This window comes from Melanerpes formicivorus, unplaced genomic scaffold, assembly GCF_026170545.1.
Source record: "Melanerpes formicivorus ecotype bairdi unplaced genomic scaffold, bMelFor1.0.p_v2 SCAF_45, whole genome shotgun sequence".
In the NCBI taxonomy this organism is placed as follows: domain Eukaryota; kingdom Metazoa; phylum Chordata; class Aves; order Piciformes; family Picidae; genus Melanerpes; species Melanerpes formicivorus.
Genome location: NW_027142397.1, coordinates 1449491 through 1476167, shown reverse-complemented (window position 1 = coordinate 1476167; position 26677 = coordinate 1449491). Strand labels below are relative to the sequence as shown.

The following is a 26677-nucleotide window of genomic DNA, read 5'->3' as shown; positions in this document are numbered from 1 at the left end:
AAAGGCTCCGTGTGTGTGTGGTGAGCAGAGCACAGAGATGCTCTCAGGGCTGGAGATGCTCCATCTATTGATGGCAAAACAGTGGTGGGCAGTGGATGAGCTCTCCAGGAGCCAGGCTTTGAATCCCTGATCTCTGACAGAAGCATTCTGCAGGGCTGGGCCTCTGTGAATCTGAGTGGGTGCAGGTGTGAAGCCCTTAGAAAGCAGATATCTTAGAAAGCAAAACCCTTGGAAAGCAAAGCCCTTGGAAAGCAAAGCCCTTGGAAAGCAAAGCCCTTGGCTGTGCCTGCCCCAGGTTGCCCAGAGAGGAGCTGCCCCACCTCTGGAACCATTCCAGGTCAGGTCATTTGGGGCTCTGAGCAACCTGCTCTGGTAGGGGATGTCCCTGCTGGCTGCAAGGGGGTTGGAGATGACCTTTAAAGGTCCTTTCCCACTTTGTCTTTCAGTACCCAAACCTGAGTACCGGCAAAGCCCTGGTATGACTCTGTGGACTCTGTGTCAGTTTCCGTTTTCCCGCAGCCCCCGACAGCCCCTGGCAGCCCCCGGGGACACCAAGCCCGTCTATCCCCGCTCCCTGCTGCAGCACCCACCGGGAGCTGAGAGCACGGAGCAGCTCCTCCCGGGGCCTCCTCCTTAACCGCCGCAATGTCACTCACGGCTCGGCTCCACGGCGCAGGGAAGCCCCGGCCGGACCCGTCCCGGTACCGCCGCCGGCAGAGGGCCACGGCCCCGCCGGGGCCCGCGGAGGGAGGGAGAGAAGTGGCCGCTAGAGGGAGCCACGGCCGCGCTCGGCCCGGGGAGCCGCCAGGCGGGAAGCGGCACCCGGCGCGGCGGTGGCGGCGGCAGCGGCAGCGGGAGCGGGAGCGGGAGCGGGCCGCCAGCGCGGCGGGGAGCCCTGCGCCTCCCAGCGCCTTCACGGAGGGATCCCCGCTCCGCCTCAGCGCCCTCGACTCAGGGCTGCCGCTGCATCCCTTCTCCTTCACCTCTAAGCTGCCCTCTCCGTCGCATCTCCCTCGGGGCTGCCCCTGCATCCCTTCTCCTTCACCTCTAAGCTGCCCTCTCCGTCGCATCTCCCTCGGGGCTGCCGCTGCATCCCTTCTCCTTCACCTCTAAGCTGCCCTCTCCATCGCATCTCCCTCGGGGCTGCCCCTGCCCCTCGCAGATCCACGGCGCTCAGAGCCACACGCCCTGGCTGGGGGCATGTGTGCCCTCCTGCCCTCCATCCCAGGAGATCCTCACTGAAACAGCCCCGGCAAGGTCCAACCCAAACATCGCCTCCACAACCACCTAACCCCGCAGCAAAGCAACCCTCCGCCACGCTCAGCCGGCCGTCAAACAGCGACCCGAAGCAAGCAGCCTGCTGAGCAGATGCCAGGGCAATAGGAGCGGGTGAAGCTGTACCCCCAGGTCCCCCCAGCCCCTTCCAAGTCACAGGCGAGAGCGGGCTTCAAAAGCTCCCATTCCGCCGCCTCCTTCCCCAGCGCGGGCAGAGCCGGGCAGCTCGCACACACACATCTGCGCGGTAGGATTTACTACGCCCTGCCTCGCTCACTCCCCGTCCAGCCCCCGTTTGCTTTTTTGGACCCTGGCAATCCGAGCCTGGAGTATTTCGGTTGTCCGGTTGCCAATCAAAATATTTGAAGGAAATGTTTATTTTCTTCTCGAAATCGCACCAGCTGCTGCGCTAACTGAATAAGCCTATTTAGCTGTAAGAATTTAACCATTGTAAGAGTGGATTGAGTCCCCGGCCCCCGCTCCCGCCCCCGAACTACTCCAAAACCTGACCCAATCTATCAGCGGAAATGTCAATGTTTTGGATGGGAGTTTGGGGAAGTGTGGAATGTGTATTAAATAAAAGCCATGTAAAGGTCAGAGCCCTGATTAGTAATGCCACTGTCTCCTCGTTAGGGCCGGTCCTGCCCGGGGGACCACCTCAGGCAGGACACACCCCGCGAGCTAATTGTGCAGCTGCAATTTGCACCTTCGGGGGGGGACCCCCAGGTCCCCTCGCACAGGGAGCTGGATAGAAATAGGCTTTCAAAGCTGCCCAGCCCCTTTCCAGATGAAACAACTGCGCTCCAGTGACACAGCAGCTTGCTCCCTTGCCTTTTTTATTTTGCCTCAATCTGGCTCTTTTCTTGAGTGGGTGGCAAGGAGATAAATAGGAAGAGCTGCCTCTGATGGGAGGTAAAGCTTGGCTGGTTCGTGGCAGAGCCAGGCAGGGTGGTGAGGGCTGGTAATGGAGAGCAGAGGTGGGGAGGCTGGTTCGTGAGGCTGCCAACCACAGAGGTTTTGCTGGGCGTGTTCAGCCACCTCCCTTAACACCATGCCAGGGCTGGGATCTGCCTTGGATGGACTGAAACTGCTGTCTGCACCCCTCCTGGGTAAAGACTGAGAGACCTGCTCTGAGGTTCTTGGAAGCTCTCATGGGAGCTGAGGCAATGGACCCTGCAAGAGGTCCAAACCATTCCACCATGCCCTGTCTCTATACACCCTCACGAAAAGTATCTCTGCAGCCTTCCTGTAGGATCCCTTCAGGCATTGGAAGGCAGCTCTAAGGTCCCCCCAGTCTCCTCTCTTCTCCAGGGTGAACAGCCCCAGCTCCCTCAGCCATACCTCTGCCTGCTATCCCTATGCATGCAGGTGCCTTGCACAGTCATCATGAAAAGTATGGCCTGGGGGAGAAAAAGAATTCTCCTTTGCTGCCTTATCCCTGATGACTGACAACAGTGTGAACAGCAATGATGCTCCTCTTGGGCATGACATACTCCTGCCTGTGGGAGGTGGAGAGGGCACCGAGATTCTCTCTCTGTACCTTTGGCTGCCTTTTCTCCACTAGTTTCTGTGATGCTTGGACCTCTAAGTTGTCTGTCAGCACCTTTCATGGAATCATGAAGCTTGGAAAAGACCTCTAAGGTCATCAAGTTCACAGAAGCATTTAGGTTGGAAAAGACTCTCAGGACCTCCAAGTCCAACTGACAACCCTGCTCTGCAAAGCTCAGCCCTAAAGCAGATCCCCAAGCACCACATCTAAATGACCTTTAGACTCACCCAGGGTTGGTGACTCAACCACCTCCCTGGGCAGCTTACTCCAATTTGGGGAGTCTCCTTCTCTGGAGACTTTCAAGATCCACCTGGATGTGCTCCTGTGCAACCTGTGCTGGATTCTACGGTCCTGCTCTGGCAGGGGGATTGGACTTGATGACCTCTGGAGGTCCCTTCCAACCCCTAACATCACAGAATCATAGAACTGTTAGGATTGGAAAGGACCTCAAGGCTCATCCAGTTCCAACTTTGGGCAGGGACACCTCACACCACATCAGGTTGCTCAGAGCCACCTCCAGCCTGGCCTTAAAAACCTCCAGGGATGAGGCTTCCACCACCTCCCTGGGCAGCCTGTGCCAGTGTCTCACCACCCTCATGGGGAAGCAGCACATCCTGTGATCCTGTGATCCAATGCCTGACCACTCTTCCTAAAAGTTCTTCCTGATGTCCATTCTAAACCTCCCCTGCTGCACCTCCATGACCACTACACCATGTCCCAAAGTGCCACATCTCCTCCTCCTCTGAACACCTTCCAGGGATGCTGACTCCAGCACCTCCCTGGGCAGCCTGTTCGAGCATCTCCTCAATGCCTTTTCTGACCTCTCTTGCTCCCTGCTCCCTTCTCTTGCTCCCTGCTCCCTTCTCTTGCTCCCTGCTCCATCTGGCATCAGGGAGAGGCAGGTGGCCAGAGGTGGAGAGGAGCTGCTGTGCCCAGGGAGGTGGAGGAGCTGTGTTTGCTCTCTGCAGCCCCAGCTCATCTCTGGAGCAGGCTCTGCTCTCCTCCCCACCCACGCACGCCGCCGCTCTCACGCCTCTGCCGCCTGGGTTAGCAAGTTCATTCGTTTCCAAGAGCCAGCTAAAAAAGAAAGCAGCCCCTTCCTCTCACCCCATGAAAAAAAAATAGAGCAAAAATTTATTCTGGGGGGAGGAGGAGGAGGAGGAGGAGAGGTGTTGCAAAAAAAACCCCAAAGAGGGTGTGCTGAGCATCCGCTGCTCCACGCCCATGGAGCCATTGCTCTGTATCTGATACAAGCTGGGTGCAAGGACTTCCTCTGCAGAGCTTGGCAGGAGAAACAAAGAGTAAAATAGCCCCAAACCAACACACAAGACACAGAGGGTGCTTATGGCAGCCTGGCCAGCAGACACCCCGAGGCTGCCAAGCACCTTTGCTGCTCGCTGGGCTGATTCCCTTCAAACAGCCTGAGCTGCGCTGCAGACACAGATGCAGGCCCCAGACCCACCCTGCTGACCAGGGAAGGGCTCTCCTGGGTCCTCTCCCAGCACTTTCAGTTCCCTCTAAACATGCTGGGCAACAGCCTCCTGGTCTGCACAGGCAGGCCCAGGTGTTCCCAGCTCAGTGGGTCCTGCACCACATCTCATCCTCCTCTGCAAACTCTTCAAGGTCCCTTGGGATGAGCCCAGCCTTTCACGGGAGCCATCCTGCCCTTCCAGGGAGGACACAGTCTCTAGAGGGAATTCAGACTGGAAGAAGATAGATTGAGATTAGATTTTAGAAGAAAATTCCTCCTCATGAGGGTGGTGAGGCACTGGAACAGGTTGCCCAGAGAAGCTGTGGAGGCTCCAAGCCTGGAAGTGTTCAGAGCCGGCTTGGATGCAGCCTTGAGCACCCTGAGCTGGCAGGAGGGGTCCCTGTCCACAGCAGGGTGGGTGGAACTCGATCTTTAAGGTCCCTTCCAATCCCAACCATTCTATGATTCTATGATGCTCCTACTAGCCAGCCTGGATTTCATGTGGGGCCAGTTGAGGCCCATCTCCTGTGCCAGCACTGTCCTTCAGAGCTTACATTAACTCCTCTCCCCCCCTGATGTTTACCTCCTCGATGTATTTATACAGAGAGCAATCAGCTCTGCTCCCAGTCTGCCTTTTCCTAGACTAAACAAGCCAGGCTCTCCCAGCTTCCTCTCCCACCACAGCTTCTCTCTTCCCCACACCATCCCCAAGGCTTTGCCCACATCCCCCTGCCCTGCACCGACTGCAGCAGGCTCAGTCCCCATCCCTCCATGCCGGGAAGGTAACGAACAAGCTAACGGTGCTGACTGGAGCGGGTGGGTGGGCTGAACTGGAAAGGCTCCTGGATGGCAGGCACTCCCTCTGGCCTGCCTCTGCTTTGCTCTTTACCTGCATTCAAAGGGTATTAAAAAAAAATAAATTAACAAGCCCTGACTACATAAAAGGAAGTTGCTGAATTTACAACCCAGCCTGCAGCTAGACCACCTTGCCTGCCGAGCAGGTTCGGACCAGGCCAAGCCTACCATGGGAAACCCACTGCAGAGCAGCAGGCTGATAGGGGAGCTGATGGGGTGATAGGAGACAGAGAGAGCTCCAGCCCTGCTCTGCTGCTCTGGGGCTGCACTGCAGCCAAGCATCTCAGCAATGCAGGCAATGCCCTCCTGCAGCGGGGCCGCAGGCTCCCAATGGGCACTCCGAGTCTGGCAGCCAGGGATGCCAACCTAGCACAAATCCCACGGCAAAGGCAGGATGGCATCCCTGGAGCCTGGGGGGAGCTCAGCTGGGCTCGGTGCAAGCTCACCTGGTAGCTCCCTCCAAGCTCACCTGGTAGCTCCCTCCTCTGCTGCTCGGTAAGGAGCTGCGGTGCTCTGGCACCTGAGCTGCGGCCGGGAGACAGAGGCGGCCGCATGGCAGCGGCAGAAGCAGCGCTGGTGGCTGCTGGGGGGTGGGAGGGATGCTGTGGTTCATCTCTTTGATGGTTAGAGGCCAAATTCATTTGAGGGGCACAGGGTGAGCAGCGGGCAGGGGTAATTGAGGGGAGCAGAAGAGCAGTTTGAAGCAAGGCAGGGCGGGCTGCGGAGCCTGAAAGCAGGCAGGAAACCCACCTCGGGCGCTCGCCTTCCTCTGAGGCTGCAGCCCAATCCCACAATGTGCTCTCTTCCCACTAATGCTTGCCTGGCTTCCTTTGGAAACAATTTAGCCTCTGCTCGTGGTGAAATGTTTTCATCCATTAAGAAACGGATATTTTAAAGAAGCCATAAGTCGATCTGGAGGGGGATTAGGAAGCAGCAATTCAGGGGATTTGCTGGGCCCATAATTCAGGACTCAACCTCAGAGCAGCCACGTTGCACTGCAGAAACAATGGGGCACTGCCTGCCCGTGCCAAGAGGCTTCTTAAAAGTAACCTAATACTTTAAAAATGTAGGTTTAAAAAGAGAAAGAGAGAAGGTTTGGGCCTTGAAATGCAGAGGGTGAAGCACTCTGCTGCTGGCTGCGCCGCAGACCTTGCGCTGGCCTTAAGGAATGGGGTGGAAATGGAGCTGGTTACAGCTGAGCAGCTTCCAGACCAGGAGCTCTGAAGGCTCTCCACCAGCAAAGACAACATCTCCCAAACCATTCAGCAGACACTGAGGGCTGGCAGAGGCAGGATGGAGCTTGCAAAAGGATCCAGAGCCTTCGCTGCCCTCCCCAGGAAGCCGCTGGGGCACTCTGGAGAGGTTAAGTGCAGTCATCAGCTCGCTCTGGTACCGAGTAGATCAGCTTTGAAACCACTTTGCAGCGGTGCTGGTGTGCACAAGGCCCTGACGTGTTGCTGGACAGTGCAGGCAGTTGCCTCTGAGTGGTTGAAGATGTTTCCACCACGGAGCTGGAAGGCAGGAGCGGGCTGCGTGGGCGGTCCCCCCTCTGTTGCAATGGGAGCTAAAGGCTTCAGCGTGGAGCACAGCTGAGACGTGGGCCAGGGCAAGCCTCGAGTGGGTTGGGGGGTGAGGGGGGTGCTGCTGCTAAGACCATCCCAGTTCCCCCCTAGGAGGATCTGTGTGACTGTCACCATCCCACTTTCTCCAAACCTCCCCCCCCCAAAGCAAGGAGGGGGAGGGGGCCGAGAAGCAGGGAAAGGCTGGCAGAAGGGAGCTCCTTGAACATCTTGCTTCACTTTTGAGAGCTACTCCAGTTGATTTTTGCCTCTTTTTTTCTGCCTTTCTTCTGCCTTTTTTGTAAGTCAGCAAGACAAAGCTCCCAAGGCAGCAGGCACGCAAGGCTCTGGCTCCGTGTGCCCCGTAATAAGGAACCATTTCAAGCCATCCTAATGACAGCTTGGTGTCTGGCTGTGGAGAGGAGATGGGAGAGCAGGGATTTCAAAACCTCATATTTTCCAGCCCTCACTGGAGAAGTACCAGGCCAGATCCTCAATGGAGGCAAACAGCTCTGCCCTGCTCTGCTGAAGGCAGCGAAGCAGGGCTCTCGGGTACCAGGTAAGGCTCTGTCTGTCCTACCTGCCCAGCTACGAGGCCAGATCCTCATCACAGCTACACCCAGGTGAGCCCACAGTTAGCCTTTCCTCCTCCCAAAGCCCTGTAAGCAGGAAGGAAGGGTTGCAGAGGGTTGCAAATGTCCATCTAGATGCGTTCCTGTGAGACCTGTGCTGGATTCTCTGGTCCTGCTCTGGCAGGGGGTTGGACTCGGTGATCTTTGGAGGTCCCTTCCAACCCCTGACACCCTGGGATGCTGTTTGCAGCCAGGCATGGGAAGGGTTTGGTTCTCCATCCATCCACACGAGGTAAGGCAAGATGGAAGCTGCTGAAATACACTGAGACTGGGAAACCAGCAGGAGGGCAGGATCTGGCCTGCTCAGCCATGGTGCTGAGCAGGCTCTCCTCCCATGCTTCCTGGCATGCCCTTCATAAACGATCTCTTGTCTTTTACCGGGAGGGCTTTGGTTTGAGACCATCCAACCTCAGGATGATCATTTTACATGGGGGCTATTTATAACCTCCTGGGGCTGCTTTACTGAAAGCCTTCTGCAGATGGCTGAGGGCCAGATTCTTCTCCCAGCTACACCAATGCCCTTGCCATGATCTCCACAGCCCTCGCCCCCAGGAAGGAAAGATTGGGCTGAATTAGGGCAATGGACTCCAGCTCCTGCCCGAGACCACTGCAGTCTCCTACAGGATCCCAGGATCCCAGGGTATTAGGGGCTGGAATGGACCTCTGGAGGTCATCAGGTCCAATCCCCCAGCCAGAGCAGGACCATAGAATCCAGCACAGGATTGGATCCCCAGGAATGCACCCAGATGGGGCTTGAAAGCCCCCAGAGAAGGAGACTCCACGACCTCTCTGGGCAGCCTGCTCCAGTGCTCTGTGCTATGCATCTCCCTGCTTCAAAGCCCAAACCTCTCGTGCTGTGTCAGGGGGTTTGAGGTGTCTGAATCCTACCTCGGTGGCCAAGGCACTTTCCTGAGCATCTCAGCTCCCCAGGCCTGGTTTTGCCAGAAGTGGATTAGGAAAGGTTGCTGCAAACTGCTGGGTCAGCAGAACCAGGAGGCCAACCGCCGCCGGCAGAGCCAGCGGAGGGCTGCCGGCTGTGGGCGACGGCAGAGGGGGGACCCTGCCCCCTCCACCTCCCTCCTTGGCTCCTTTGTAATCCCTGCACAGGGAGGCTGAAAACATTCAGGTTGGGAAGCAAGCAGGTAAAGGGTAGCAGGGGCCGGATGAACTCCAGCCTGCCCCCGGCCCTCCCTCCCTCCCTGCTCGCCCGTATCTCGTTATGCTTTTTGCTAATCACCTTCTCGTGTGTGCTACCCAAGAACCTGCCAAGTCGTGAGAATTACAGCCCTGTTAACTCCTCTGTTGTTCTTGGCACGGGCCAGGCTCCACTTGCCTGGGTTAAAAATGATGATCTTTGTGAATAAGCCATGTGTGTGTGTGTGAGAGAGGGAGAGAGGGAGAGAAAGAGGTTGGGGTTTTATGATTATTATGATTATGATGATTATGATTCGTTATAGCCAGCCTTGGCCTTGAGATCTGCAAACTACTGGAGCTGCTTCTGCTCCCCAGCTCCACTGGGAAGAACCCACAAGGAATTTCCAGCCAGTCCCTGCAGCTTGGGAAGGAAGGAGCCAAGAGCAGAGCGTGTACAGACTGCCCCTTTTTGTCCTGTCGCAGCATTCCGGGTGCTTTGGCAGGGCTGGGGCTGGGGGGTGGCTAATTCTCTGTGTCTCCACTCCTGCTGTCACTTGACATTTGGGGATTTGGCAGAGGCAGCAGCCTGTGGCCAGTTGCTTCTGTTTTTTTTTTTGGGGGGGGGGTTGGGGTTTTCTTGGGGCTTTTTCTTCATGCTGGATTGGTGTCATCACCTGACTGTCTGCTCCAAACGATGCTCCTTGGCTTTCTGACACCACAGGGGACTGAGCTAATTTTAAACACTCAGCTTATTATTATTATTACTTCTTTTTCTCCCTCCCCCCCCCCCCCCCCAGCACCTCTCTCTTTATCATGCAGCCAATGGGATGAGCCTGGGGTTGGGGTTTTTTTACCCTCCCCCCCCTTTCCCCTCTTGCTTCTTTCAAACCAAAATCAAATCAGAATCCATCACCACCCCTCCCTTTTGCAGCCAATGGCATCAGCCTACAAAACTATTTTTTTCCTCTCTCTCTCCCTCCCTTTTGCTCCTTTCAAACCAAAATCAAATTATAATGCTCCCCCCAGGCCTTATGCAGCCAATGGGAGAGCCTACAGAACTCTTCTCCTCTCCCCCCCCTTTCCTTCTTGCTGCTTTCAAACCAAAATCAAATTATAATCCTTTCCCCCCCCCCCCCCCTTATGCAGCCAATGAGAGCAGCCTACAAGGCTCTTCTTTTTTTCCCCCACCCCTTTCCTTCTTGCTGCTTTCAAACCAAAATCAAATGGTAATCCTCTCCCCCTCCTTATGCAGCCAACAGGCTGGGGAGGGGTCTGGAGCACAGCCCTGTGAGGAGAGGCTGGGGGGGTTGCTTAGCCTGCAGAAGAGGAGGCTCAGGGGAGACCTCATTGCTGTCTACAACTACCTGAAGGGAGGTTGTAGCCAGGTGGGGGTTGGTCTCTTCACCCAGGTGGCCAGCACAAGAACAAGAGGACACAGTCTCAAGCTGTGCCAGGGGAGGTTTAGGCTGGAGGTGAGGAGAAAGTTCTACACAGAGAGAGTTGTTGGCCATTGGAATGTGCTGCCCAGGGAGGTGGTGGAGTCACCATCCCTGGAGGTGTTCAAGAGGGGATTGGATGTGGCACTTGGAGCCATGGTTTAGTTAATCAGGAGGTGTTGGGAGACAGGTTGGACTTGATCTTTGAGGTCTCTTGCAACCTTATTGATTCTATGATTCAATAGGATGAGCCTAGAAAACTCTTTCCACCTCCTCCCCCCCTTTCCCTCTTGCTCCTTTCAAACCAAAATCAAATGGTATATCCTCCCCCCCCCTTATGCAGCCAATGGGCTCAGCCTACAAAACTCTTCTTCCCCCTCTCCCCTTTCCCTCTTGCTGCTCTCAAACCAAAATCAAATTATAATCCTTTCCCCCCAACCCTTCTGCAGCCATTGGGATCAGCCCACAAAACTCTTCTCCCCCTCTCCCCCCTTTCCCTCTTGCTTCTTTCAAACCAAAATCAAATGATAAATCCTCCCCCCCCCCCCCCCGCTTATGCAGCCAATAGGATGAGCCTAGAAAACTCTTTCCACCACCACCCCCCTTTGCCTCTTGCTCCTTTCAAACCAGAATCAAATGATAATCCTCCCCCCTCCCCCCCCAAAGCACCTAGATGCCTGGGTTCCTTCTCATGCAGCCTGCTAATATCAATGAAAATTCCAAGCATAAAGATTTGCATTGCAATGAGAAAGAAATTAAATTTTCACTGTAATTTGAGGTTGGGAGGAGCAGGAGCAGCTCCTAACAGCTTGGGTAACGTTTTCCAACATGTTTTTTGGTTGGGTTTTGGGGTTTGTTTTTGGGGGGTGCCTCAGACACCCTCCCTGCCAATGCCACTGAGGGTTTCCCAACCTCACTTCTGTCTGCACAGTGCAAAGGCCTCTGGGGGCTTTTGGGAGGAGGGCAACTTTTCAGCAGAGCTCAAAAGACAAAGAGCCTAAATCCTTGCCCTTAAATCCTCATTAAGGTTCTCTGCTGATTTGCAAAAGGAAGACACCAGCAAGGCTAAGAATGCCTGGGAGAGGAGCAGGTCCGAGGTGCAGGCAGCAGCCTGGTGGCAGCTGGCTGCGCTGAGGAGTGCACAGAGCACCGAGGCTGGGGAGGGACTTTTGGCAAGGACAAGAGGATCACAGGATCATGTTAGGGGGTGGAAGGGACCTCTGGAGATCACCAAGTCCAACTCCAATCATGTCCAACTCCCAGTCAAGTCCATTCCCCAAGAGGGAAAGGATTGAAGCTGGAAGAAGGCAGATTGAGACTGGAGATTAGGAAGAAATTCTTGCCAGTGAGGGTGGGGAGGCACTGGCACAGGCTGCCCAGGGAGGCTGTGGATGTCCCCTCCCTGGAGGTGTTCAAGGCCAGGTTAGATGAGGCCCTGAGCAACCTGGGCTGGTGGGAGGTGTCTCTGCCCATGGCAGGGGGTTGGAACCGGATGATCCTTGAGGTCCCTTCCAACCCAACCCATCCCATAATCTCCCAGCACCTTGCTTAGTTTGGGGCTGAAATTCAGGAGCATGGGAATGAGCAGCCTGACCCTTCTTGGGTAACTCTGGTGGCAATTCCTACCTCTTGCCTGGCAAGAAACAGGGATGCAGATTCCCAGGGCGTGCCTGAGGGCTCAGCTCTGCTGCTGGCAAACATGGGAAGAGCAGAGGCTCGGGGGGTGTGCACGCGTGTGCCCGTGCAGGTGTGTGGGGAATTATGCTGGAACTGGGTGATGGATCACCAGACTTGGCATAAACACAGGGCAACAAGATAAGAAACCCTTCTGGATTAGCATGCAAAGTGCAATACACCCTTTGGAGCTGCTGCTTAACTGTCTACACCTTCGTGTCAAAGAAGCTCCTGCAGTCAAAGAGCTTTGCTCTCATCTCCCTCACGTTCCTGCTGCGACTGCTCAGCTTCTCCTAAGGGCTCCCATCCACGGTTCTGTGATCCTGCCTCGTGGTGCACAGAGCACAGTCACCTGGGTTTATGATTCAGCAGCCATCTGCTGATCTAAAGGGTGCAAAAAAGGCTTCCAGCACCAAGGAACCCGACCAACCCCCTCCCTGGCTTGACCCCAGGCTGGGCTCCTTACCCAGGGCAGAGCTGGACTCCAGCCCAGCTCCACTCCCTGTCTGGCCGTGTCAGGGGCACGAGGGTTTGGGGTGTGATGCCAGGCTGGGGCACCCAGCCAGTTACCTTGTATTGGAGTTTGAGCCTGGGACCCAAAGTGGCTTGGGGTGCTGAGGGATCCGCGGGGGTTGGGCGTTGTCGGGGTGACTCTCATGGACTGGCGCAGCCGTTCCAGCTCCCCGTAGCGGTCGGTGAAGGGCTTGGCTTGGTCCTCTAGCTTTTGTCTGTGCCCTGGAACGTGATAAGAGAGTCTGGTATCTAATCAGTTACCCTTTGGCTACAGCACCCTGCTTACACACAGAGGCAGAGCAGGCTCCATCTCCGTGGGTTGCTATCGCTCGCGCAGGGGATGATGTGTGGCAGCCCTGGTGGGGAGCAGCTCCCCGGGGGGCTTTGCAGGGCACACACATGTGGGAAGAGCTCAGGGCTCAGACCAGCAAAGCCTTCTGAAGAAGGGGACACAGAGTGACCCATGCAGGAGGCCCCAGATGATCTGACTAGTCAGTGTCTGAGCAAGGAGCAGGATGTGGGTGTCAGGGTCAGGGTGCCCTGAGCTGTGCCCAAGTGACCAGCCCTCCCCAGCCCTCCCCAGCCCTCCCCAGCCCTCCCCAGCCCTCACCAGCCCTCCCCAGCCCTCATTCGCTCCAGACAAGGAGGGAGGACCTGTGGAAGGCAGGAGGTCTGCTGGCAGGGTGGTGATTGTGGAACCAGCAAAGGAAATGTTGGCTCCTATGTATTTTCTACAGCATTTGCTGAGTGCATGGAGAACAAACTCTTGTCTCACTCCAGCCCCCTCCCCAGCTCTGCTCAACCAACTGGCTCAGACCCCAGCAGGGTTGGAGAAGGCACAGCAGGAGGGCTGGGAGCAGCCCCCACCCCGGTACCACACCTTGGCCATCTCACCTTGCTGCTCTCTGTTCCTCTTTTCCTAGCAGTGAAATGGGGAGAGAGGCTCTTCACCTCCCTCCCCCAGGCGGGGCAGCAGCTAATGAGCATTTGTAAAGCACTCCCACAGCTCCTTAGGTAGCAGCTGCTGGCACAGGGCAATAATTATTAAATTTATGCTAATTGGCCCCAGGCAAGAGGCTCATGAAGTGCACTTGATACATAACTTTCGCATTTTACTATATTAATCATCACCAAACAGCTTCACTCTCTCTGGGCCGGATTCCAGTCTCAGTTACACCCGCACAAAGCTGGAGGGACTCCAGGGAAGCCAGAGCTGCTTTGCTTTTACATCAGTCCCAGGTTCCAGACCTTGGATTCTCCTTGGCTCTTTACCTGCCCCAGCCAGACAGCCGTGCAGCACCTCCAGCTCTTTGCACCTGCCATGAAAGGACCTTCCCAAAGTGGCCTTATCCCGGCGGGATCGGGAGCGGAGCTCGGGGGCACTGGAGGTGTGCAGGCATGCCAGGGAGGCAGGAGAGGAGCTGGGAAGAAAACCCTTCTGCAGCTCTTCTGAGAGCTGGGCCTTATCAGATCCAGCCCCGTGGCCCAAAGCTGCCAAGTCAAGCTGGGCTCTTGGTGGCTTTTCAGAAGCGAAGTAAAACATTTGGAAGGTGAAAATCACCACCAGGCTCTTGCTTCCCTCACCCCTCACAGCTGCTTGGTGTGAGCTGGGTGTCAGCTTATAGCAAAGTCACAGAAAGTCCCCAGACTTCCCCCTCTTTCAATCTGATGTCTGCTATCTGCTCATCTCCAGCTTGCTTGGCTCCTGGTGCTCAGGCTGCACTTGCCAGGCTGGCTGCGGAGACGCTGGATGGGAGAGGAGAGCAGACCCACACTGCCAGCTGAGCTCCCTGCCATGGCAGCTCTCCAGGGGTATCCCAACAACAAACCACCCCCAGCCATGGTGAGTTTTTGAGGGGCTTTGACCCTCTCCTGGGAGCTCCACATCCAAATGAGCTCCACCAGCACCCCCCAAACTCCCCAGTCCTCAGGCTCCCAGGCCTGCGAAAGCCCAAACCGAGCACAAAGCTGCTGACACCAGCGAGCAAGGCTTGCTCAAGACAAACTCCCAGCAGAAAGCAAAAACCCTGCAGTGCTTTGAAAACACATCCTCCCCTCTGTGTGAAGTAAACCAAAGAAACCTCAAATCAACACCAGAAAATCTCTCTTCTGATCTCTGTGCATCCCTAGACCTGGGGCATCTCTGTGTTATCTGAGTGCCTTTGCATCTGTCACATGGGCTTTGTGCTTTCCCCCAAGGGGCAGAGTGTGCAGTGAGGTGTCCTGTTTTGCTTTGCTCCCCTTTGGAGTAGTTCAGTTTACTTTTGAGCACAGAAGAAGGAAGGGGGGGGGGGGGGGGGGGAATAAGTTTCACCTTTCCCCCCCCACCCCTTTAACCACTTTTGACAGGCAGAGCTTAGCAGAGAAGCCGAAAAGGACTTCAAGCTCCAGCAAGAAATTGACTGGAAATGAAATTCTCTGCCTCTATCTCAGTGGCAACCCCATCCTGTGGTAGCATCTGGCATGTGACAGAGAAAAGCCTGAAAAATAGATCAAGTGAGCTCTGTGCTGATAATGCTTCTAAAGATGATTCAGCTGCGCAGCTCAGCCCAGGGCTGGATGTGGCTCCACCATGCTGCACTGGGGGCGCTCAGCTCCCCACGCTGTCTGAACAGCCCCGAGGGGTTTGTAAGCCTCAAGGGCTGTCCCCACACCTTCTAAGAGGGGCTGCTTTGTGGGGAGACGCAGCAGTCACCAGCAGCCTCCCCCCAAAACCCCCCTGAAACTGTCCTGCTAGGTGGAAAGCAGAGGACGCAAAAGCAAGCCAAGGCAGGGGCTCGCTGAGGAGGGAAAGCCCAGAGGGGAGCTGTGGCAGGACCACAACACTTCCTAGCCTTCCCAGACCCTCTCTGGTTTGTATCCCACCCCCACCTGCATGGGTGGGACCTGGCAGCACGAAACTGCATGGGACGAGGCGGTGAATGAGTTAAAAAGCCGCCACTGCGGGCTGCCAGCCCTCTTTGGTACAGGCTGTCTCCCCAGCACTTCCTGCCACTTGTCACTTGGGGCTGGGGACGTCAGCCTCTGTCACGCAAGAGAGGATCGCTGCTAATGGCTTTCTTTCATCGGAACAACCTCAACTTTTTAATTTCTGCAGCGGTTGGCTTCATTAAAAGCCCTTCCCCAGCTACCCGCAGCTGTCACGGAGAGGAAACCGATGCCATCAGGCGAACAATGGCTCATACCTTGGAGAAGGGGAAGGTGGTTTCTAAGCTTCACCCAAGGACTGACTCAAAGCCTCCCGAAGCCACTGGGTGGATTCTTTTTGTTTCAATCGACTTCAAACAGCTCCAAGACCTCACCCCAAGAAATCTGTCTGCAAAGCCTTAGCCACCCTGACCTGGGCATTTTCACAGGCTCAGAGAGTTGTCAGGGTTGGAAGGGACCTCGAGGATCATCCAGCTCCAACCCCCCTGCCATGGGCAGGGACACCTCACACTAGATCAGGTTGCTCAGAGCCACATCCAGCCTGGCCTTAAACACCTCCAGGGCTGGGGCACGAAACCTGCTCTTGGGCTGGAGTTTGTGCACTGCATTTCCAGCTGTGCCAGCACTGGCTGGCAGGTCAGTGTTTATGGAAACCCTCAGCCCTCAGTGCTAGAAAATGCTGGCAGCCTCTGACCTTGGGCACTTGGTGTCAACAGGACAAGGGCTCCAGAGCTGGCTCAGGTTCCCGAAGGGCTCCAGCCTGATATTGAACATGACATGAAGTAAACATTGACAGATCACCTTCCATCCCGATGTGGTAACAAGATCCCTATCAGCATATCAAACAAACCATCCCATTGAACACTTCCCAGCTGGAAGGCTGGATGTGAACCTGACACTTCAGGCCACTAATAAGAAGCATGCTGGAAGTTTTGGGTGTTTCCTTGGAATGCAGACAGCGGAGCAGTGTGTGCTGCTCTGCAGCTCAGCCCCTCCAAGCTGGGAGCTGCAAACATGCTTTCTGCATTAAAACATTTCAGAGGCCAGACAGACTCTTGCTCCTCCTTCTAGAAGTGTGCAACCTGAGGTGGCTTCTGAAACTGGGATGTGGATGAGGTTTCTCAGCAGTGGAGGGGGTGCCCATGGGGATCCACCAAAAGGAGTTTGCTTCCCCTCCCATCACTGGGATGCAGAACATAAAGCTGGCCAAAGGTAGCCAGGGGCTCCAGGAGCTTCCTGGCTTGAGTGATGCCAACAGCCCAGAGCTGGCAGATCTGATTTGAAACGAGCACTGCCTGGGGGTCCTGCTCCTCTTGACCTGTGTTGAGCTGTAGAGGGGGTCCCAGGCAGGAGGGACAAGGAGCTGCACAGCCTACTCTCCAGCCTCAGTGGCTCCAGGTTTGGGTGTCACGTTTGTCCCCATCCGCTGCCAGAGCCCTGTGCTAGCACAGGACAGGAGAGCAGATGGTGGGAAGTGGCTTGGCCCTCCCCAGGCACCTTGCTGTGAAATGCTGGCAGCAAGCTGGAGCAGAGGAAACATGGAGTGCTTCAGCTGAGGGGGGAGACGCTCAGCTGCACACACATTTGCAGATCATTTCCTTAGCTCCACCGAGGAGGAGACAAGAACCAGGAGATGGTAGTGTGGGCTGGGGCTGCAGCTCCAGCAGAGCCATCAGCAGCCCCCGAGGCCCACGCCTGGCCAGCTTCAAAGCAAGGCTCCAAGCATCCCACCCCGAGCCCCCCACCAGCCTCCACCAAAGGCTCTGCTCTGCTCCTCACAGCCAAACTCCACAGCCTAGCCAAGGAGGAGCTGGTGAAGAGCAGCCTGAGCTGCCATGCTGCACACAACCCAGGGGCTTAGTCTCTACATGTCCACGAGAGTGGACCACAAGAAAGCAATCAGCAGCGGCTAAAGCTCTGTCTCCGTGCGTCAAACACCTCCCAGATCCCTCCTGCAGCCCTCAAAACAGGCACTTCAGAGGCACACCAATGCAAGGCACAGGCTGGAATTTTTTCCCCAGTCTGAGCCTTGGCTAGACTATCAAGTCCCAGCATGTGCTCCAGAAACAAGCCCCATGTGAAACTCCTGTGCCCTGGGAGCAGCAGGGCCTGTCCCTGACAGGAGATGTTGGGGTGGTTTCAGCCTTGCACTCCTGCAGCACAACACTTGAACATCCCTCAGGTTTTCCCCCCTGGAATCCCACCTCCAGCTTCAGACTCACCATGGGAAATTCCCAGCCAAGAAGGACAAAGAGAGAGAGGGGAGGACAGTGTGGAGATGGGAATTGGGCTGCCCTCGGTGCCAGGAGCTGGAAGGGACTGAGGGCACAGCTTGGGTACTGGGGGCAGTTCTGGGTGCTACAGGACATGAAGGACATTGAGGTGCTGGAGGGTGTCCAGAGAAGAGCAATGAGGCTGGTGAGGGGTTTGAGGGCATCATATGAGGAGCAGCTGAGGGAGCTGGGGCTCCAGCTCAAAAGGAAGCTGAGGGGGAGAGCTCATTGCTCTCTACAACTCCCCGAGAGGAGGCTGCAGTGAGGCTGGTGCTGCTGTCTTCTCCCAAGTAGCCAGCAACAGAACAAGAGGAAAGGGGTTGGAGTTGCACCAGGGAAAGTTTAGCTTGGATATTAGGAAGAATTTCTTCCCTGCAAGAGTGGACAGGGATTGGCAGAGGCTGCCCAGGGAGGTGGTGGAGTCCCCATCCCCAGAGGGGTTCAAGATACCTGTGGGCATGGCACCTGGGGGCTGTGGTTGCTGTGTTCTGGTTGGGCTCAGCGACCTTAAAGACCTTTTCCAACCTGAACACTCTCCATGGAGAACGATGGAGGCATCCACCAAGCTCTGGTGAGCAGCAGCAGCAGCCAGCAAGTGCCAGCACTACTTCAGGCCACTTCCAAAAACTGCAGCTGAGCAGCTGAGAGGAGGAAAGCGCTGGGCAGGAGCTGCCCGGCAGAGCCCAGCACAGATAACTCATTCTTCACATGTTTGAAGTGGGGCTGCTTACGCCATTTGGAAGGGGAATCAGTCACGGCCAGGCTTTGCTTTGGTTTCCTCTGGCTTTCATGAGACACTGCTGCTACTGTCCTCCTCCAGCTTGGAGAGGAGGAGGAGGAGGAGAAGGAGGAGGAGGAAGAGGAGTGTGTCGCAATGCACTGGGCTCGCATGTCCTGGCAGAGGCTTTGCTCCAGCAGCCAGAGGAAAATCATATTTGATGGGGTGGGGGAAGAGAATTGTTTGAGGGGTTGGGGGAAGGGAATTGTTTGAGGGGTTGGGGGAAGGGAATTGTTTGAGGGGTTGGGGGGAAGAGAATTGTTTGAGGGGTTGGGGGAAGAGAATTGTTTAAGATGTTTGGGGGGGAAGAGAATTGTTTGAGGGGTTGGGGGAAGAGAATTGTTTAAGGGATTGGGGGAAGAGAATTGTTTGAGGGGTTGGGGGGAAGAGAATTGTTTAAGATGTTTGGGGGGGAAGAGAATTGTTTGAGGGGTTGGAGGGAAGAGAATTGTTTAAGGGGTTGGGGGAAGAGAATTGTTTAAGAGGTTTGGGGGAAGAGAATTGTTTGAGGGGTTGGGGGGAAGAGAATTGTTTAAGGGGTTGGGGGAAGAGAATTGTTTGAGGGGTTGGAGGGAAGAGAATTGTTTGAGGGGTTGGGGGGAAGAGAATTGTTTAAGGGGTTGGGGGAAGAGAATTGTTTAAGATGTTTGGGGGGGAAGAGAATTGTTTGAGGGGTTGGGGGAAGAGAATTGTTTGAGGGGTTGGAGGGAAGAGAATTGTTTAAGAGGTTTGGGGGGGAAGAGAATTGTTTGAGGGGTTGGGGAAAGAGAATTCTTTAAGGGGTTGAGGGAAGAGAATTCTCAACCCACCTCCCCAACCAAAATAAAAGGGGGAGGGAAGAAAAGACAAAAAATGGTAGGGGAAAAAAAAATTGCTGCTAATTTTGCAAGCTTCTTTGGCTGGTGGTGGTCTGAGATGAATTGGCTGCCTCTGAAAGGATGAAAATAAATATCCCTCCTCTCCCTTTTTCTGAAGGAAATAGGCTGGCTCCTGGCCAGCTGGCAGGAAGCTCAGAGATATGTTGCATTTACAGGAGGGTTTTTTTGCTGTCTGAAGCTCCAGCAGCAGCAGTGATGCTGGCTCTGGGCAGCCTGGTATTGATTAGTTGGCTTTGCAAGCCCCTAATCTCCTCTCACTTATGGGTTAGAGTCCCTCCCCTTTGTCTCTCTCCCTGCAATGTGGGGCAAGCCTGGCAAGTGGGGCAGCTGCTGAGAAAGCCTGAAGTGGCCTTTCTCAGCTGCACTTGGAGACCCCAAGATTTTATTTGATGGCCTTTTATTACACTGGGAGCCCTCCAGAGTTTATTTGGTGGCTTTTAATTACACTGGGAGACACCAAGGTTTTATTTGGTGGCCCTTTTATTGCACGAGCAGAGCCCCAGGTTTTATTTTGGAGCCTTTCCTTGCACTGGAGGACCCCCAGATTTTATTTGGTGGCTTTTAATTGCACTGGGACCCCCCACCCCAAATTTTGGTGGCCTCTCTTGGGAGCACTTTAGGGCACAGAGAGAGCTGGGGAGTGGAATTCTCAGCAACAGACTGGGTAAAATCCATCAGGTTTCAGCATTTAGCTCACTTGTGCCTGACTGAAAAACCCCCACGAGGTCTTTCCTGCCTCCTCCCATCCTTAAGGACCTCTGAAAAGGAGACTCTGAGAGTGCAGAGTGGTGGGGGTGGGGGTTCAGAAAGTTTGGATTTGCAGAGCTAGACATTTCTCACACACCTCCCTCCCCACCCCCCCTTTGCATGTCACAAAGCAGCAGCTCAGGGCAGAGCTGTGGGAGCTGCAGCAGCTTTCAGGAGGGTGCAGACCCCTCCAGCACTGCTGACTGCCCTGCAGCTGCTCCCATGTCCAGCAAGGCCAAACCCCTTGGTGGGCTGTGCCCCTCTTCCCGTGGAACCAGGCAAAACCCCTGAGTCACAGAGCTCACTGGGTGCTGGGGAGGAAGCAAGACACATCTCAAGTCCCTCCAGCTGGTGTTGCCTCAGCCAGGCCTGAGATCAGAGGTTCAGCTGCAGATGTTTGCTGTCACCACACAGATCAGTGGAGTGATGCCAATCCAGTGCCTGCTATCTAACAACCTGAGATGGGACCTGTGTGGTACCAGCAGAGCTGGTTCTTCCCCTACTTAATAACCTGTTCCATTAGGGCAAGCACATCACATTCCTCTGGGTGACATTGCCTCAGGATGCTTTGCCCAGGGTGGAAAGGACCAGCTGCTGGGTTCAGACCTGTGCAGGGAATGTGCCATGCTGCAGCTAATGGAGGTGAGATGTTTGATGCTGCAGGGCAGGGTGGCAGCTGGCTGGGTGCAACAGCTTCTGCCAGCTGGTCCTGTGCTCTTGGAGACATGGCCTGGCTTGAGCTGGATGGGACCTTAAAGGTCCTCTAGTTCCAAACCCCTGCCATGGGCAGGGACACCTCCCCCTAGCCCAGGTTGCCCAAAGCCTCACGCAGCCTGCTCTTAAAACACTTCCAGGCATGAGCTGTCCACAAGCTCTCTGAGCAGCCTGTTCCAGCATCTCCCCATCCTCACAGCAAAGAACTTGTCCCTAATGTCCAACCTAAATCTACCCTGCTCCACTTTCAGTCCATTGCCCCTTACCCTGTCACAACAAACCCTCCCCAGCTCCCCTGGAGCTCCCTTCAGGTACTGAGAGGCTGCTCCCAGGTCTCCTTAGAGCCTTCCCTTCTCCAGGCTGAACAGCCCCAACTCCCTCAGCCTATCCTCCCAGGAGAGGCTCTCCAGCCCTGTAGCACAGCACAACCCACCGCAGACCCAAGCTTTCCCAAGGTCTGAGGGTGCTGAGCACTGGGTTTCCCCTTTGCCCTAGGACAGAGCTGGAGCTCAGCCCTGGCATTCTCATGCTAATATCCCCCGGATCCCAGGACTGAGCTCCCAGCTCCATCTCCAGAGTCTGGCTGCTGTGTCAGATAATTACAGCTCCTGCTGAGCTCTGCCAGCACACACAGCCAGCCCCAGAAGCAGGAGCCCCAGAGCAATGCTACCTGCACAGCACCCTCAGCCCTCTCTGCAAGGCTGCTGCTCCAAAGCCAAGCCCAGCAGAGCTGCACCCAGGCTGACCACAGCTGTGGGCACCGAGCTGAGCTCCTGGCTTTGGGCAGCTCAGGGCTGCTGAGCTGCTCTCTGCTCCCAGATGTGGTTTTGGGATGTTCTCAGCTGAGAACCTCCGTGCAAGGAGGCACAGCAGCATGGAGCTGGGCTGCTCAGCACCTTCAGGGGACAGGCTGAGGGAGCTGGGGTTGTTGAGCCTGCAGAAGGGAAGGCTCCAAGGAGACTTTAGAGCAGCCTGCCAGTGCCTGAAGGGAGCTACAAGAAAGCTGGGGAGGGTCTGGTTTAGAGGGGCCTGTAGTGATAGGAGGAGGGGCAATGGTTTGAAACTGCAACTAGGTTTAGGTTGGACATTGGGAAGAAGTTCTTTACTCTGAGGGTGGGGAGATGCTGGAACAGGTTGCTCAGGGAGGTGGTGGAGGGCCCAATCCCTGGACACACTCAAGGTCAAACATGCTGAGGCCCTGGGCAACCTGGTTAAAGAAGTCCCTGCACACTTTTGGGGGTGGGGTGGACAAAACCTTCGAGGCTCCCTTCCAAGCCAATGATTCTCGCTGCCAACCTCCTCAGTGGGAAGGCTCAGAGGCCAGGACAGGCATCAGGGATGCTTTCTGCTGCTGGGTCCCTCTTCTTCCTCCCCTCTCCTGCTGCTGTGCTCAGGTTCACTGGACAGAGTCAGATAGAGCAATGCCAGATCTCGTCTGAGCCCCTTCCGCTGCAGGATGTGATTTATCTGGGGCTGGCTGCAGAGCAGGTGCCTGAGCTCCAGCAGCGGAAGAGAAGGGTCCTCGGAACTAAATTTCATCTCACTCTGAGTCAAATCCTCTTCCTCCCTCTGCCACATCATTAAAGTGATTGGTTGGGCTGATAAGGCCTTTTGAGAGGGAGAAATGAGACGTGTCCTGCCCTGACATCTGATGTGATCTTGTGGTTTGGTTGGGTAGTTCTGGTCCTTGAGCTGTTGTCTTCCCTGAAACGAAACTTGCCTTTCAGCACTGACTCTTCACTCCCCATCCCCACCCCCCTCTCTTTTCCCCCACTCTGGGATCCTTCTCACTGCCCTCCTGAGCTCCCAAATCCCACCTGAGGGAGGCAGGGTGATGCAAAGCCCTGGCCTTGAGCACGGCCAAGCAGCCTTTGTCCCCTCTGTGCTCTCCCCAGGGAAGAGTCACAGCCTGGCTTGAGCTGGAGGGGACCTTAAAGAGCATCCAGTTCCAACCCCCTGCCCTGGGCAGGGACACCTCCTACCAGCCCAAGCTGCTCATTCAGCCTGGTCTTAAATGCTGCTCTGCACCTCCCCAGCACCCAGATGTCCTCATGCTGGGGGTGCTGAGCAGGTCACACATCTGCCTGGGGATCTTGCCCTGCCCAACCCAACTCAACCCACAGAAACCCAGGGCTGGGCTGGGCTGCTCTTCCCCCAGAGGATTTTTACCCACCCAGCTCAGAGCTGAGCCATGACTCCCCCTGCCCTTGCCCTGGCAGGATTGGACCCCGAAGGGGTTAAGTGGATAGCAGTGCCTAGAAGAGATGAGAGGAGGAGGTAGTTGAAGATAATTGCTTTGCATGCATGTATCAACAGCAGCCCAAACTGCCTCTGCAGGAAAACTATGCCCTGGACGGTCTCAGCAGATACCAAAGGGTGCAAATTTCCACCCCCCCGGGATCAAAACACATCAGTGATCAGAATGCAAGCAAAGCAAGCCTCCTGCTCAGCCAGCACTGAGCTGCAAGGGCTCCAGCATCCACTGGGCAGCCCCAAGCCAGCTCCTCCTCAGCCCTTCACGCTCCAGAGCCAGCTGCTGCCCCATCAGCCCCCTGCAAACTCCAGGAGATGTGGGCTCAGCCTCAGCCTCCTGCACAGCCACTCTCTGGGAAGGTCCCAGCTCCTGGGGTGCAGGGAGGTGCTTAAGGGATCTAGGAGCTGGAGGGTGAGAGTGGGTGCTCCACTCAAGCTGCCTGGTGGGACCTGCAGTGATGGCACCAGTGCTGTGCCATCTCCCCAGCCCCTCACCCTGCCAAGCCTTTGCTTTTCATTTGCCTCTATCTAAAGAGCAAACAGGACAGGGAAGGGTGGGATGGAGCTGAAGGAGATCAGTGCAGGAGGCTCTCAGGCACCATCCATGCAAGTGTCTCATCCCAGGCACTGAGAACCTCGCCAGCAGCTGGAGGGGCAGCAGAGCAAACAGCAATAAAAGTCAAATGTTAAAGCACTGAGGAGTTTTTCCATGCCTGCCTTGTTTCAGGACACCCCAAGACCCCTACACCAGATCCAAAGCTCTTTTGCTTCCCCAGGTAAGGCTGCTCCATGCAGGGCTGGATCATTGAGGAGAGAAAGAGACCACCAGCTCCAGGTGGGCTCAGACTGGCAACTCTGGAGGCTGGAGCACGGTCAGGCTTAGCCTGGTGTCCCTCAGCAGTGTCACCCTCCCTCCTGTGCCACCACAAGAAAGCATCACAGTGGGTTTGAACAAAAGGAAATGGCCTCAAGTTGCACCAGGAGAGGTTTAGGTGGGAGAGCAGGAAAAAATTCTGTCCTGCAAGAGTGGTCAGGGCCTGGCAGAGGCTGCCCAGGGAGGTGGTGGAGTCCCCAGCCCTGGAGGTGTCCAAGAAACCTGTGGCACTTGGGGGCATGGCTTGGTGGCCATGGGGGTCTCAGGTTGGACTTGGTCTTGGAGGTGTTTTCCAACCCACACGATTCTGTGACCCTCAGAGCAATGCTGAAGCTCCAAGATGATTGCATGGAGCCCTCAGGGTCTCTTTAAACATCCACCTCCGGAGGTTGCAGCCTGTGCAGGCCTGAGAGCTAATAGGGAAGTGGCAAAGTGGCACTCAGGATTTCCTCCTCTTCCTCCCCAGGGAAGGGGACAGGTCTCAAGAAGTGGGAAAGAGCTTATGTTAAACAGCAGCTTCTAAATGAGAGCAAATTAGAGCAACTCCACAGCAGCAGACAACTGCCCAGGAAGTGGGGAGGTCACTTAGTTCTGTAAGCGCTGTTGGTTTGATTGATTTCATTCTGGGGTTTATTTTGCCTCTGTATTTTCCCTTTCTCCCCTTTGCATTTCCTCCTTTTTGTTTTCTCACTCCTCCCCTTCTGTAATTCCAGAGCAAACTGGGAGCTCTCTGTGTGTTTATTTCTAGCTAAGGACAAGCAAGGGAGTAAACCAAAACACCCTGCTAATACCCAAATCCAGCCCCCCAGGGGAGCACCTCAGCACTCAGCCTGCTTTTAATTACTGCAACTTCTGCAGTCCCAGCTTTACACATCCCCACAAGGAAGCCTCTTGGCCAAGATAAAGATCTGGAGTTGGACAATGCTGGCACCACACAGCCCCTGTCTTAGGTCTCCATTTGAGCTCCTGAGCGGCTCAAGACCCTCTAATAATTGCTGATCTCTTCTCCAAGGGTTTGCCAAAGCTGAAGCAGATCTCCCAAGGGTAAAAGGCTCAGCAGATGTGGGCTGGCACTGCCCTGGGCACACTGCAGGCTGGGGGGTCCCAAAATTGCCCATGGGGATATGGCAGCAGGGCATCATTTTGCTCTTGCTCCTCTCTGGCTCCCATCCCACAAGCCCATCCAACTGCCCCACTCCCTTGTCTGTCTCCTCAGCTATTTCAGGCTGTGCCTCACTGACCCACACTCATCTCCACCACTCAGCAGATCCCAGTTCAGCCCTGTCCCAGCAATGGGAGAGCTGCAGATTTGATTTCACCAACTGGTTTCATGAAGCTGGCAGCCCAGAGGACCACAAACCTCCCTGCAATGCTCCCAAGCCCCACAGAGCCCTTCCAGGTCCTCATCTCCTCTCAAAGCTGCTTTGAATCCTAACAAAACCACGAGGCAAGCTTTCCCCCTCCCCCCTTCCAGTGCAGGATTGGTGGTGTGGATCTGCAGGAGCCCTTCCCAGCACAGGTCCACACAACAAAGCATCCTGGCCAAAATCCACCACCCCAGCCCCCAGGCTGTGGAGCAAGCAGCAGCCTTGCTGTGGGGTTCCTGGCACCAGCCTGGCACCCCAAGAGCAGCTCTGCCTTTCCCAGCAATTTCCCTGCCACAAAAGGAAGCTGGGATGGGGTGGATGAATGAACTCATGGGAATGTCTCTGCTGCATCTTTCCTTCTTTGGTTTCCCCCCCACCCTCCTCCAAAACTCTGCAAATGAGGGAAGCCCCAAATTGCTGCTCTTTGCTGCAAGCAATGCCCAAGGAGTCAGAAGCCTCTCCAGAAACCATTGCTGCTTGCAGAGCCAGCACAACCCAGAGGTTAGCAAGGAAAGAGCCAACTCCCCAAGCTACCAACCACTGCTGTGTGTTTTTGTGATGGCATTTAGGCCAGCAGGGCATGAAAATACCACTGAAGGAGTCATGAGCTGCTGGAGCCCAGGAAAACCAAACAGCACCATGGGGAGCCCCCCAACCCCCCCAGCCTGAGCCCTGCTGGCAGGGAGCACCAAGGAGCTGACTCAGCTCTCTGGACTCCCCCAGCCATGGCACAGCCTCAGCTTTGGGCAAGCCTCAAGCGAAGCTTCAAGCAAACACATCCCCACCAGGCTCAGGGCCTGGGGGGGAGCAGAGCTGGTTTGGGGGTCAAGACTGGTGCCCAGCAGAGACAGTGGGTGGGGAGGGATCAGCTCCACTCCTGCAACCACCTGGATTAAAGCACTGAAGCTTCCCAGTGGAGCCCACAGCAGATAACAGCCAAGTGCTCAGCCTCTCGGTCCCCTGCCCAAGATCTGTGGGTCAAACTGGGCAGGATGAGAGGCTCAAAGAGGGGCAGCACCATCTCAGAGGGGGGTTTGGTGATTTCTGGTTGTTAACTTCATCCTGAGGGCTCTGCAGAGCTTATGCTGCTTACCAGGGTGGAATAATTTGCCTCTTTTCCCCTCCCTAAGCAAAATGGGGTGGAGTTTTGCCACCTCTGCCTGTAAAACTCAGACTGTGCAGCCATGAGGGATGGGGAAAGTGGTGTGGGGGTGCTGCTTGCCTTGCTAGCAGGGTCCTGTGCAGCCTTTTCCTCTCTAGCCTCAAACTGGAGGAGCCACTAAAAGGGATTAGTAAAAGCCAACCCCAGAGCAGAGACTCCTCAGAGCTCAAGGGAAAAAGAAAAGGATTCAAATGCCCCTTACAGACATTAGTTAGAGAATAAACTTTGGGGGAAAGAACACTTGAGGAAGGCTTTTCTCAGGCTGCTCTGCAGACACCCTGGGGTTTGAGGAGCTGGGGCCAGGGAGATGCTGGGCGTGGGATGAGAAGAGAGATGGAGGTGGTGAGATAGGAGGTGTGGGCAGCGCTGCCAAGGTGTGTCTGGGCTGGTGGGTCCAAGGCAGGTTGGGGTGGTTCAGGGAGCTGCTTTCTATCAAGGTGGCTTCAAGATGGAGAAAGAAGCCACAGCCAGGGATGTGTCACCCCCAGCAAGGTGCTGAGCCAACCCCTTCTCCTCCCTGGCTGCCAGCTGGGCCCTGGCACTGCCTGGGCCATGGTTTGATGGCCATGGTGGTGTTAGCTCAATGCTTGGATCTGATGATCCTT

The 26677-nt window shown here is 55.6% G+C and overlaps 1 protein-coding gene across 1 annotated transcript in view; it reads right to left on the bottom strand.

The window, feature by feature from the left end:
* Positions 1 to 26677, bottom strand: part of RUNX3 (RUNX family transcription factor 3) — a 48137-nt gene that overhangs the window by 8494 nt on the left and 12966 nt on the right. The window contains exon 4 of the mRNA XM_068159127.1: positions 12156 to 12320. Within this exon, the coding sequence (XP_068015228.1) occupies positions 12156 to 12320 (165 nt within the window). The remainder of the gene's footprint in view (positions 1 to 12155; positions 12321 to 26677) is intronic.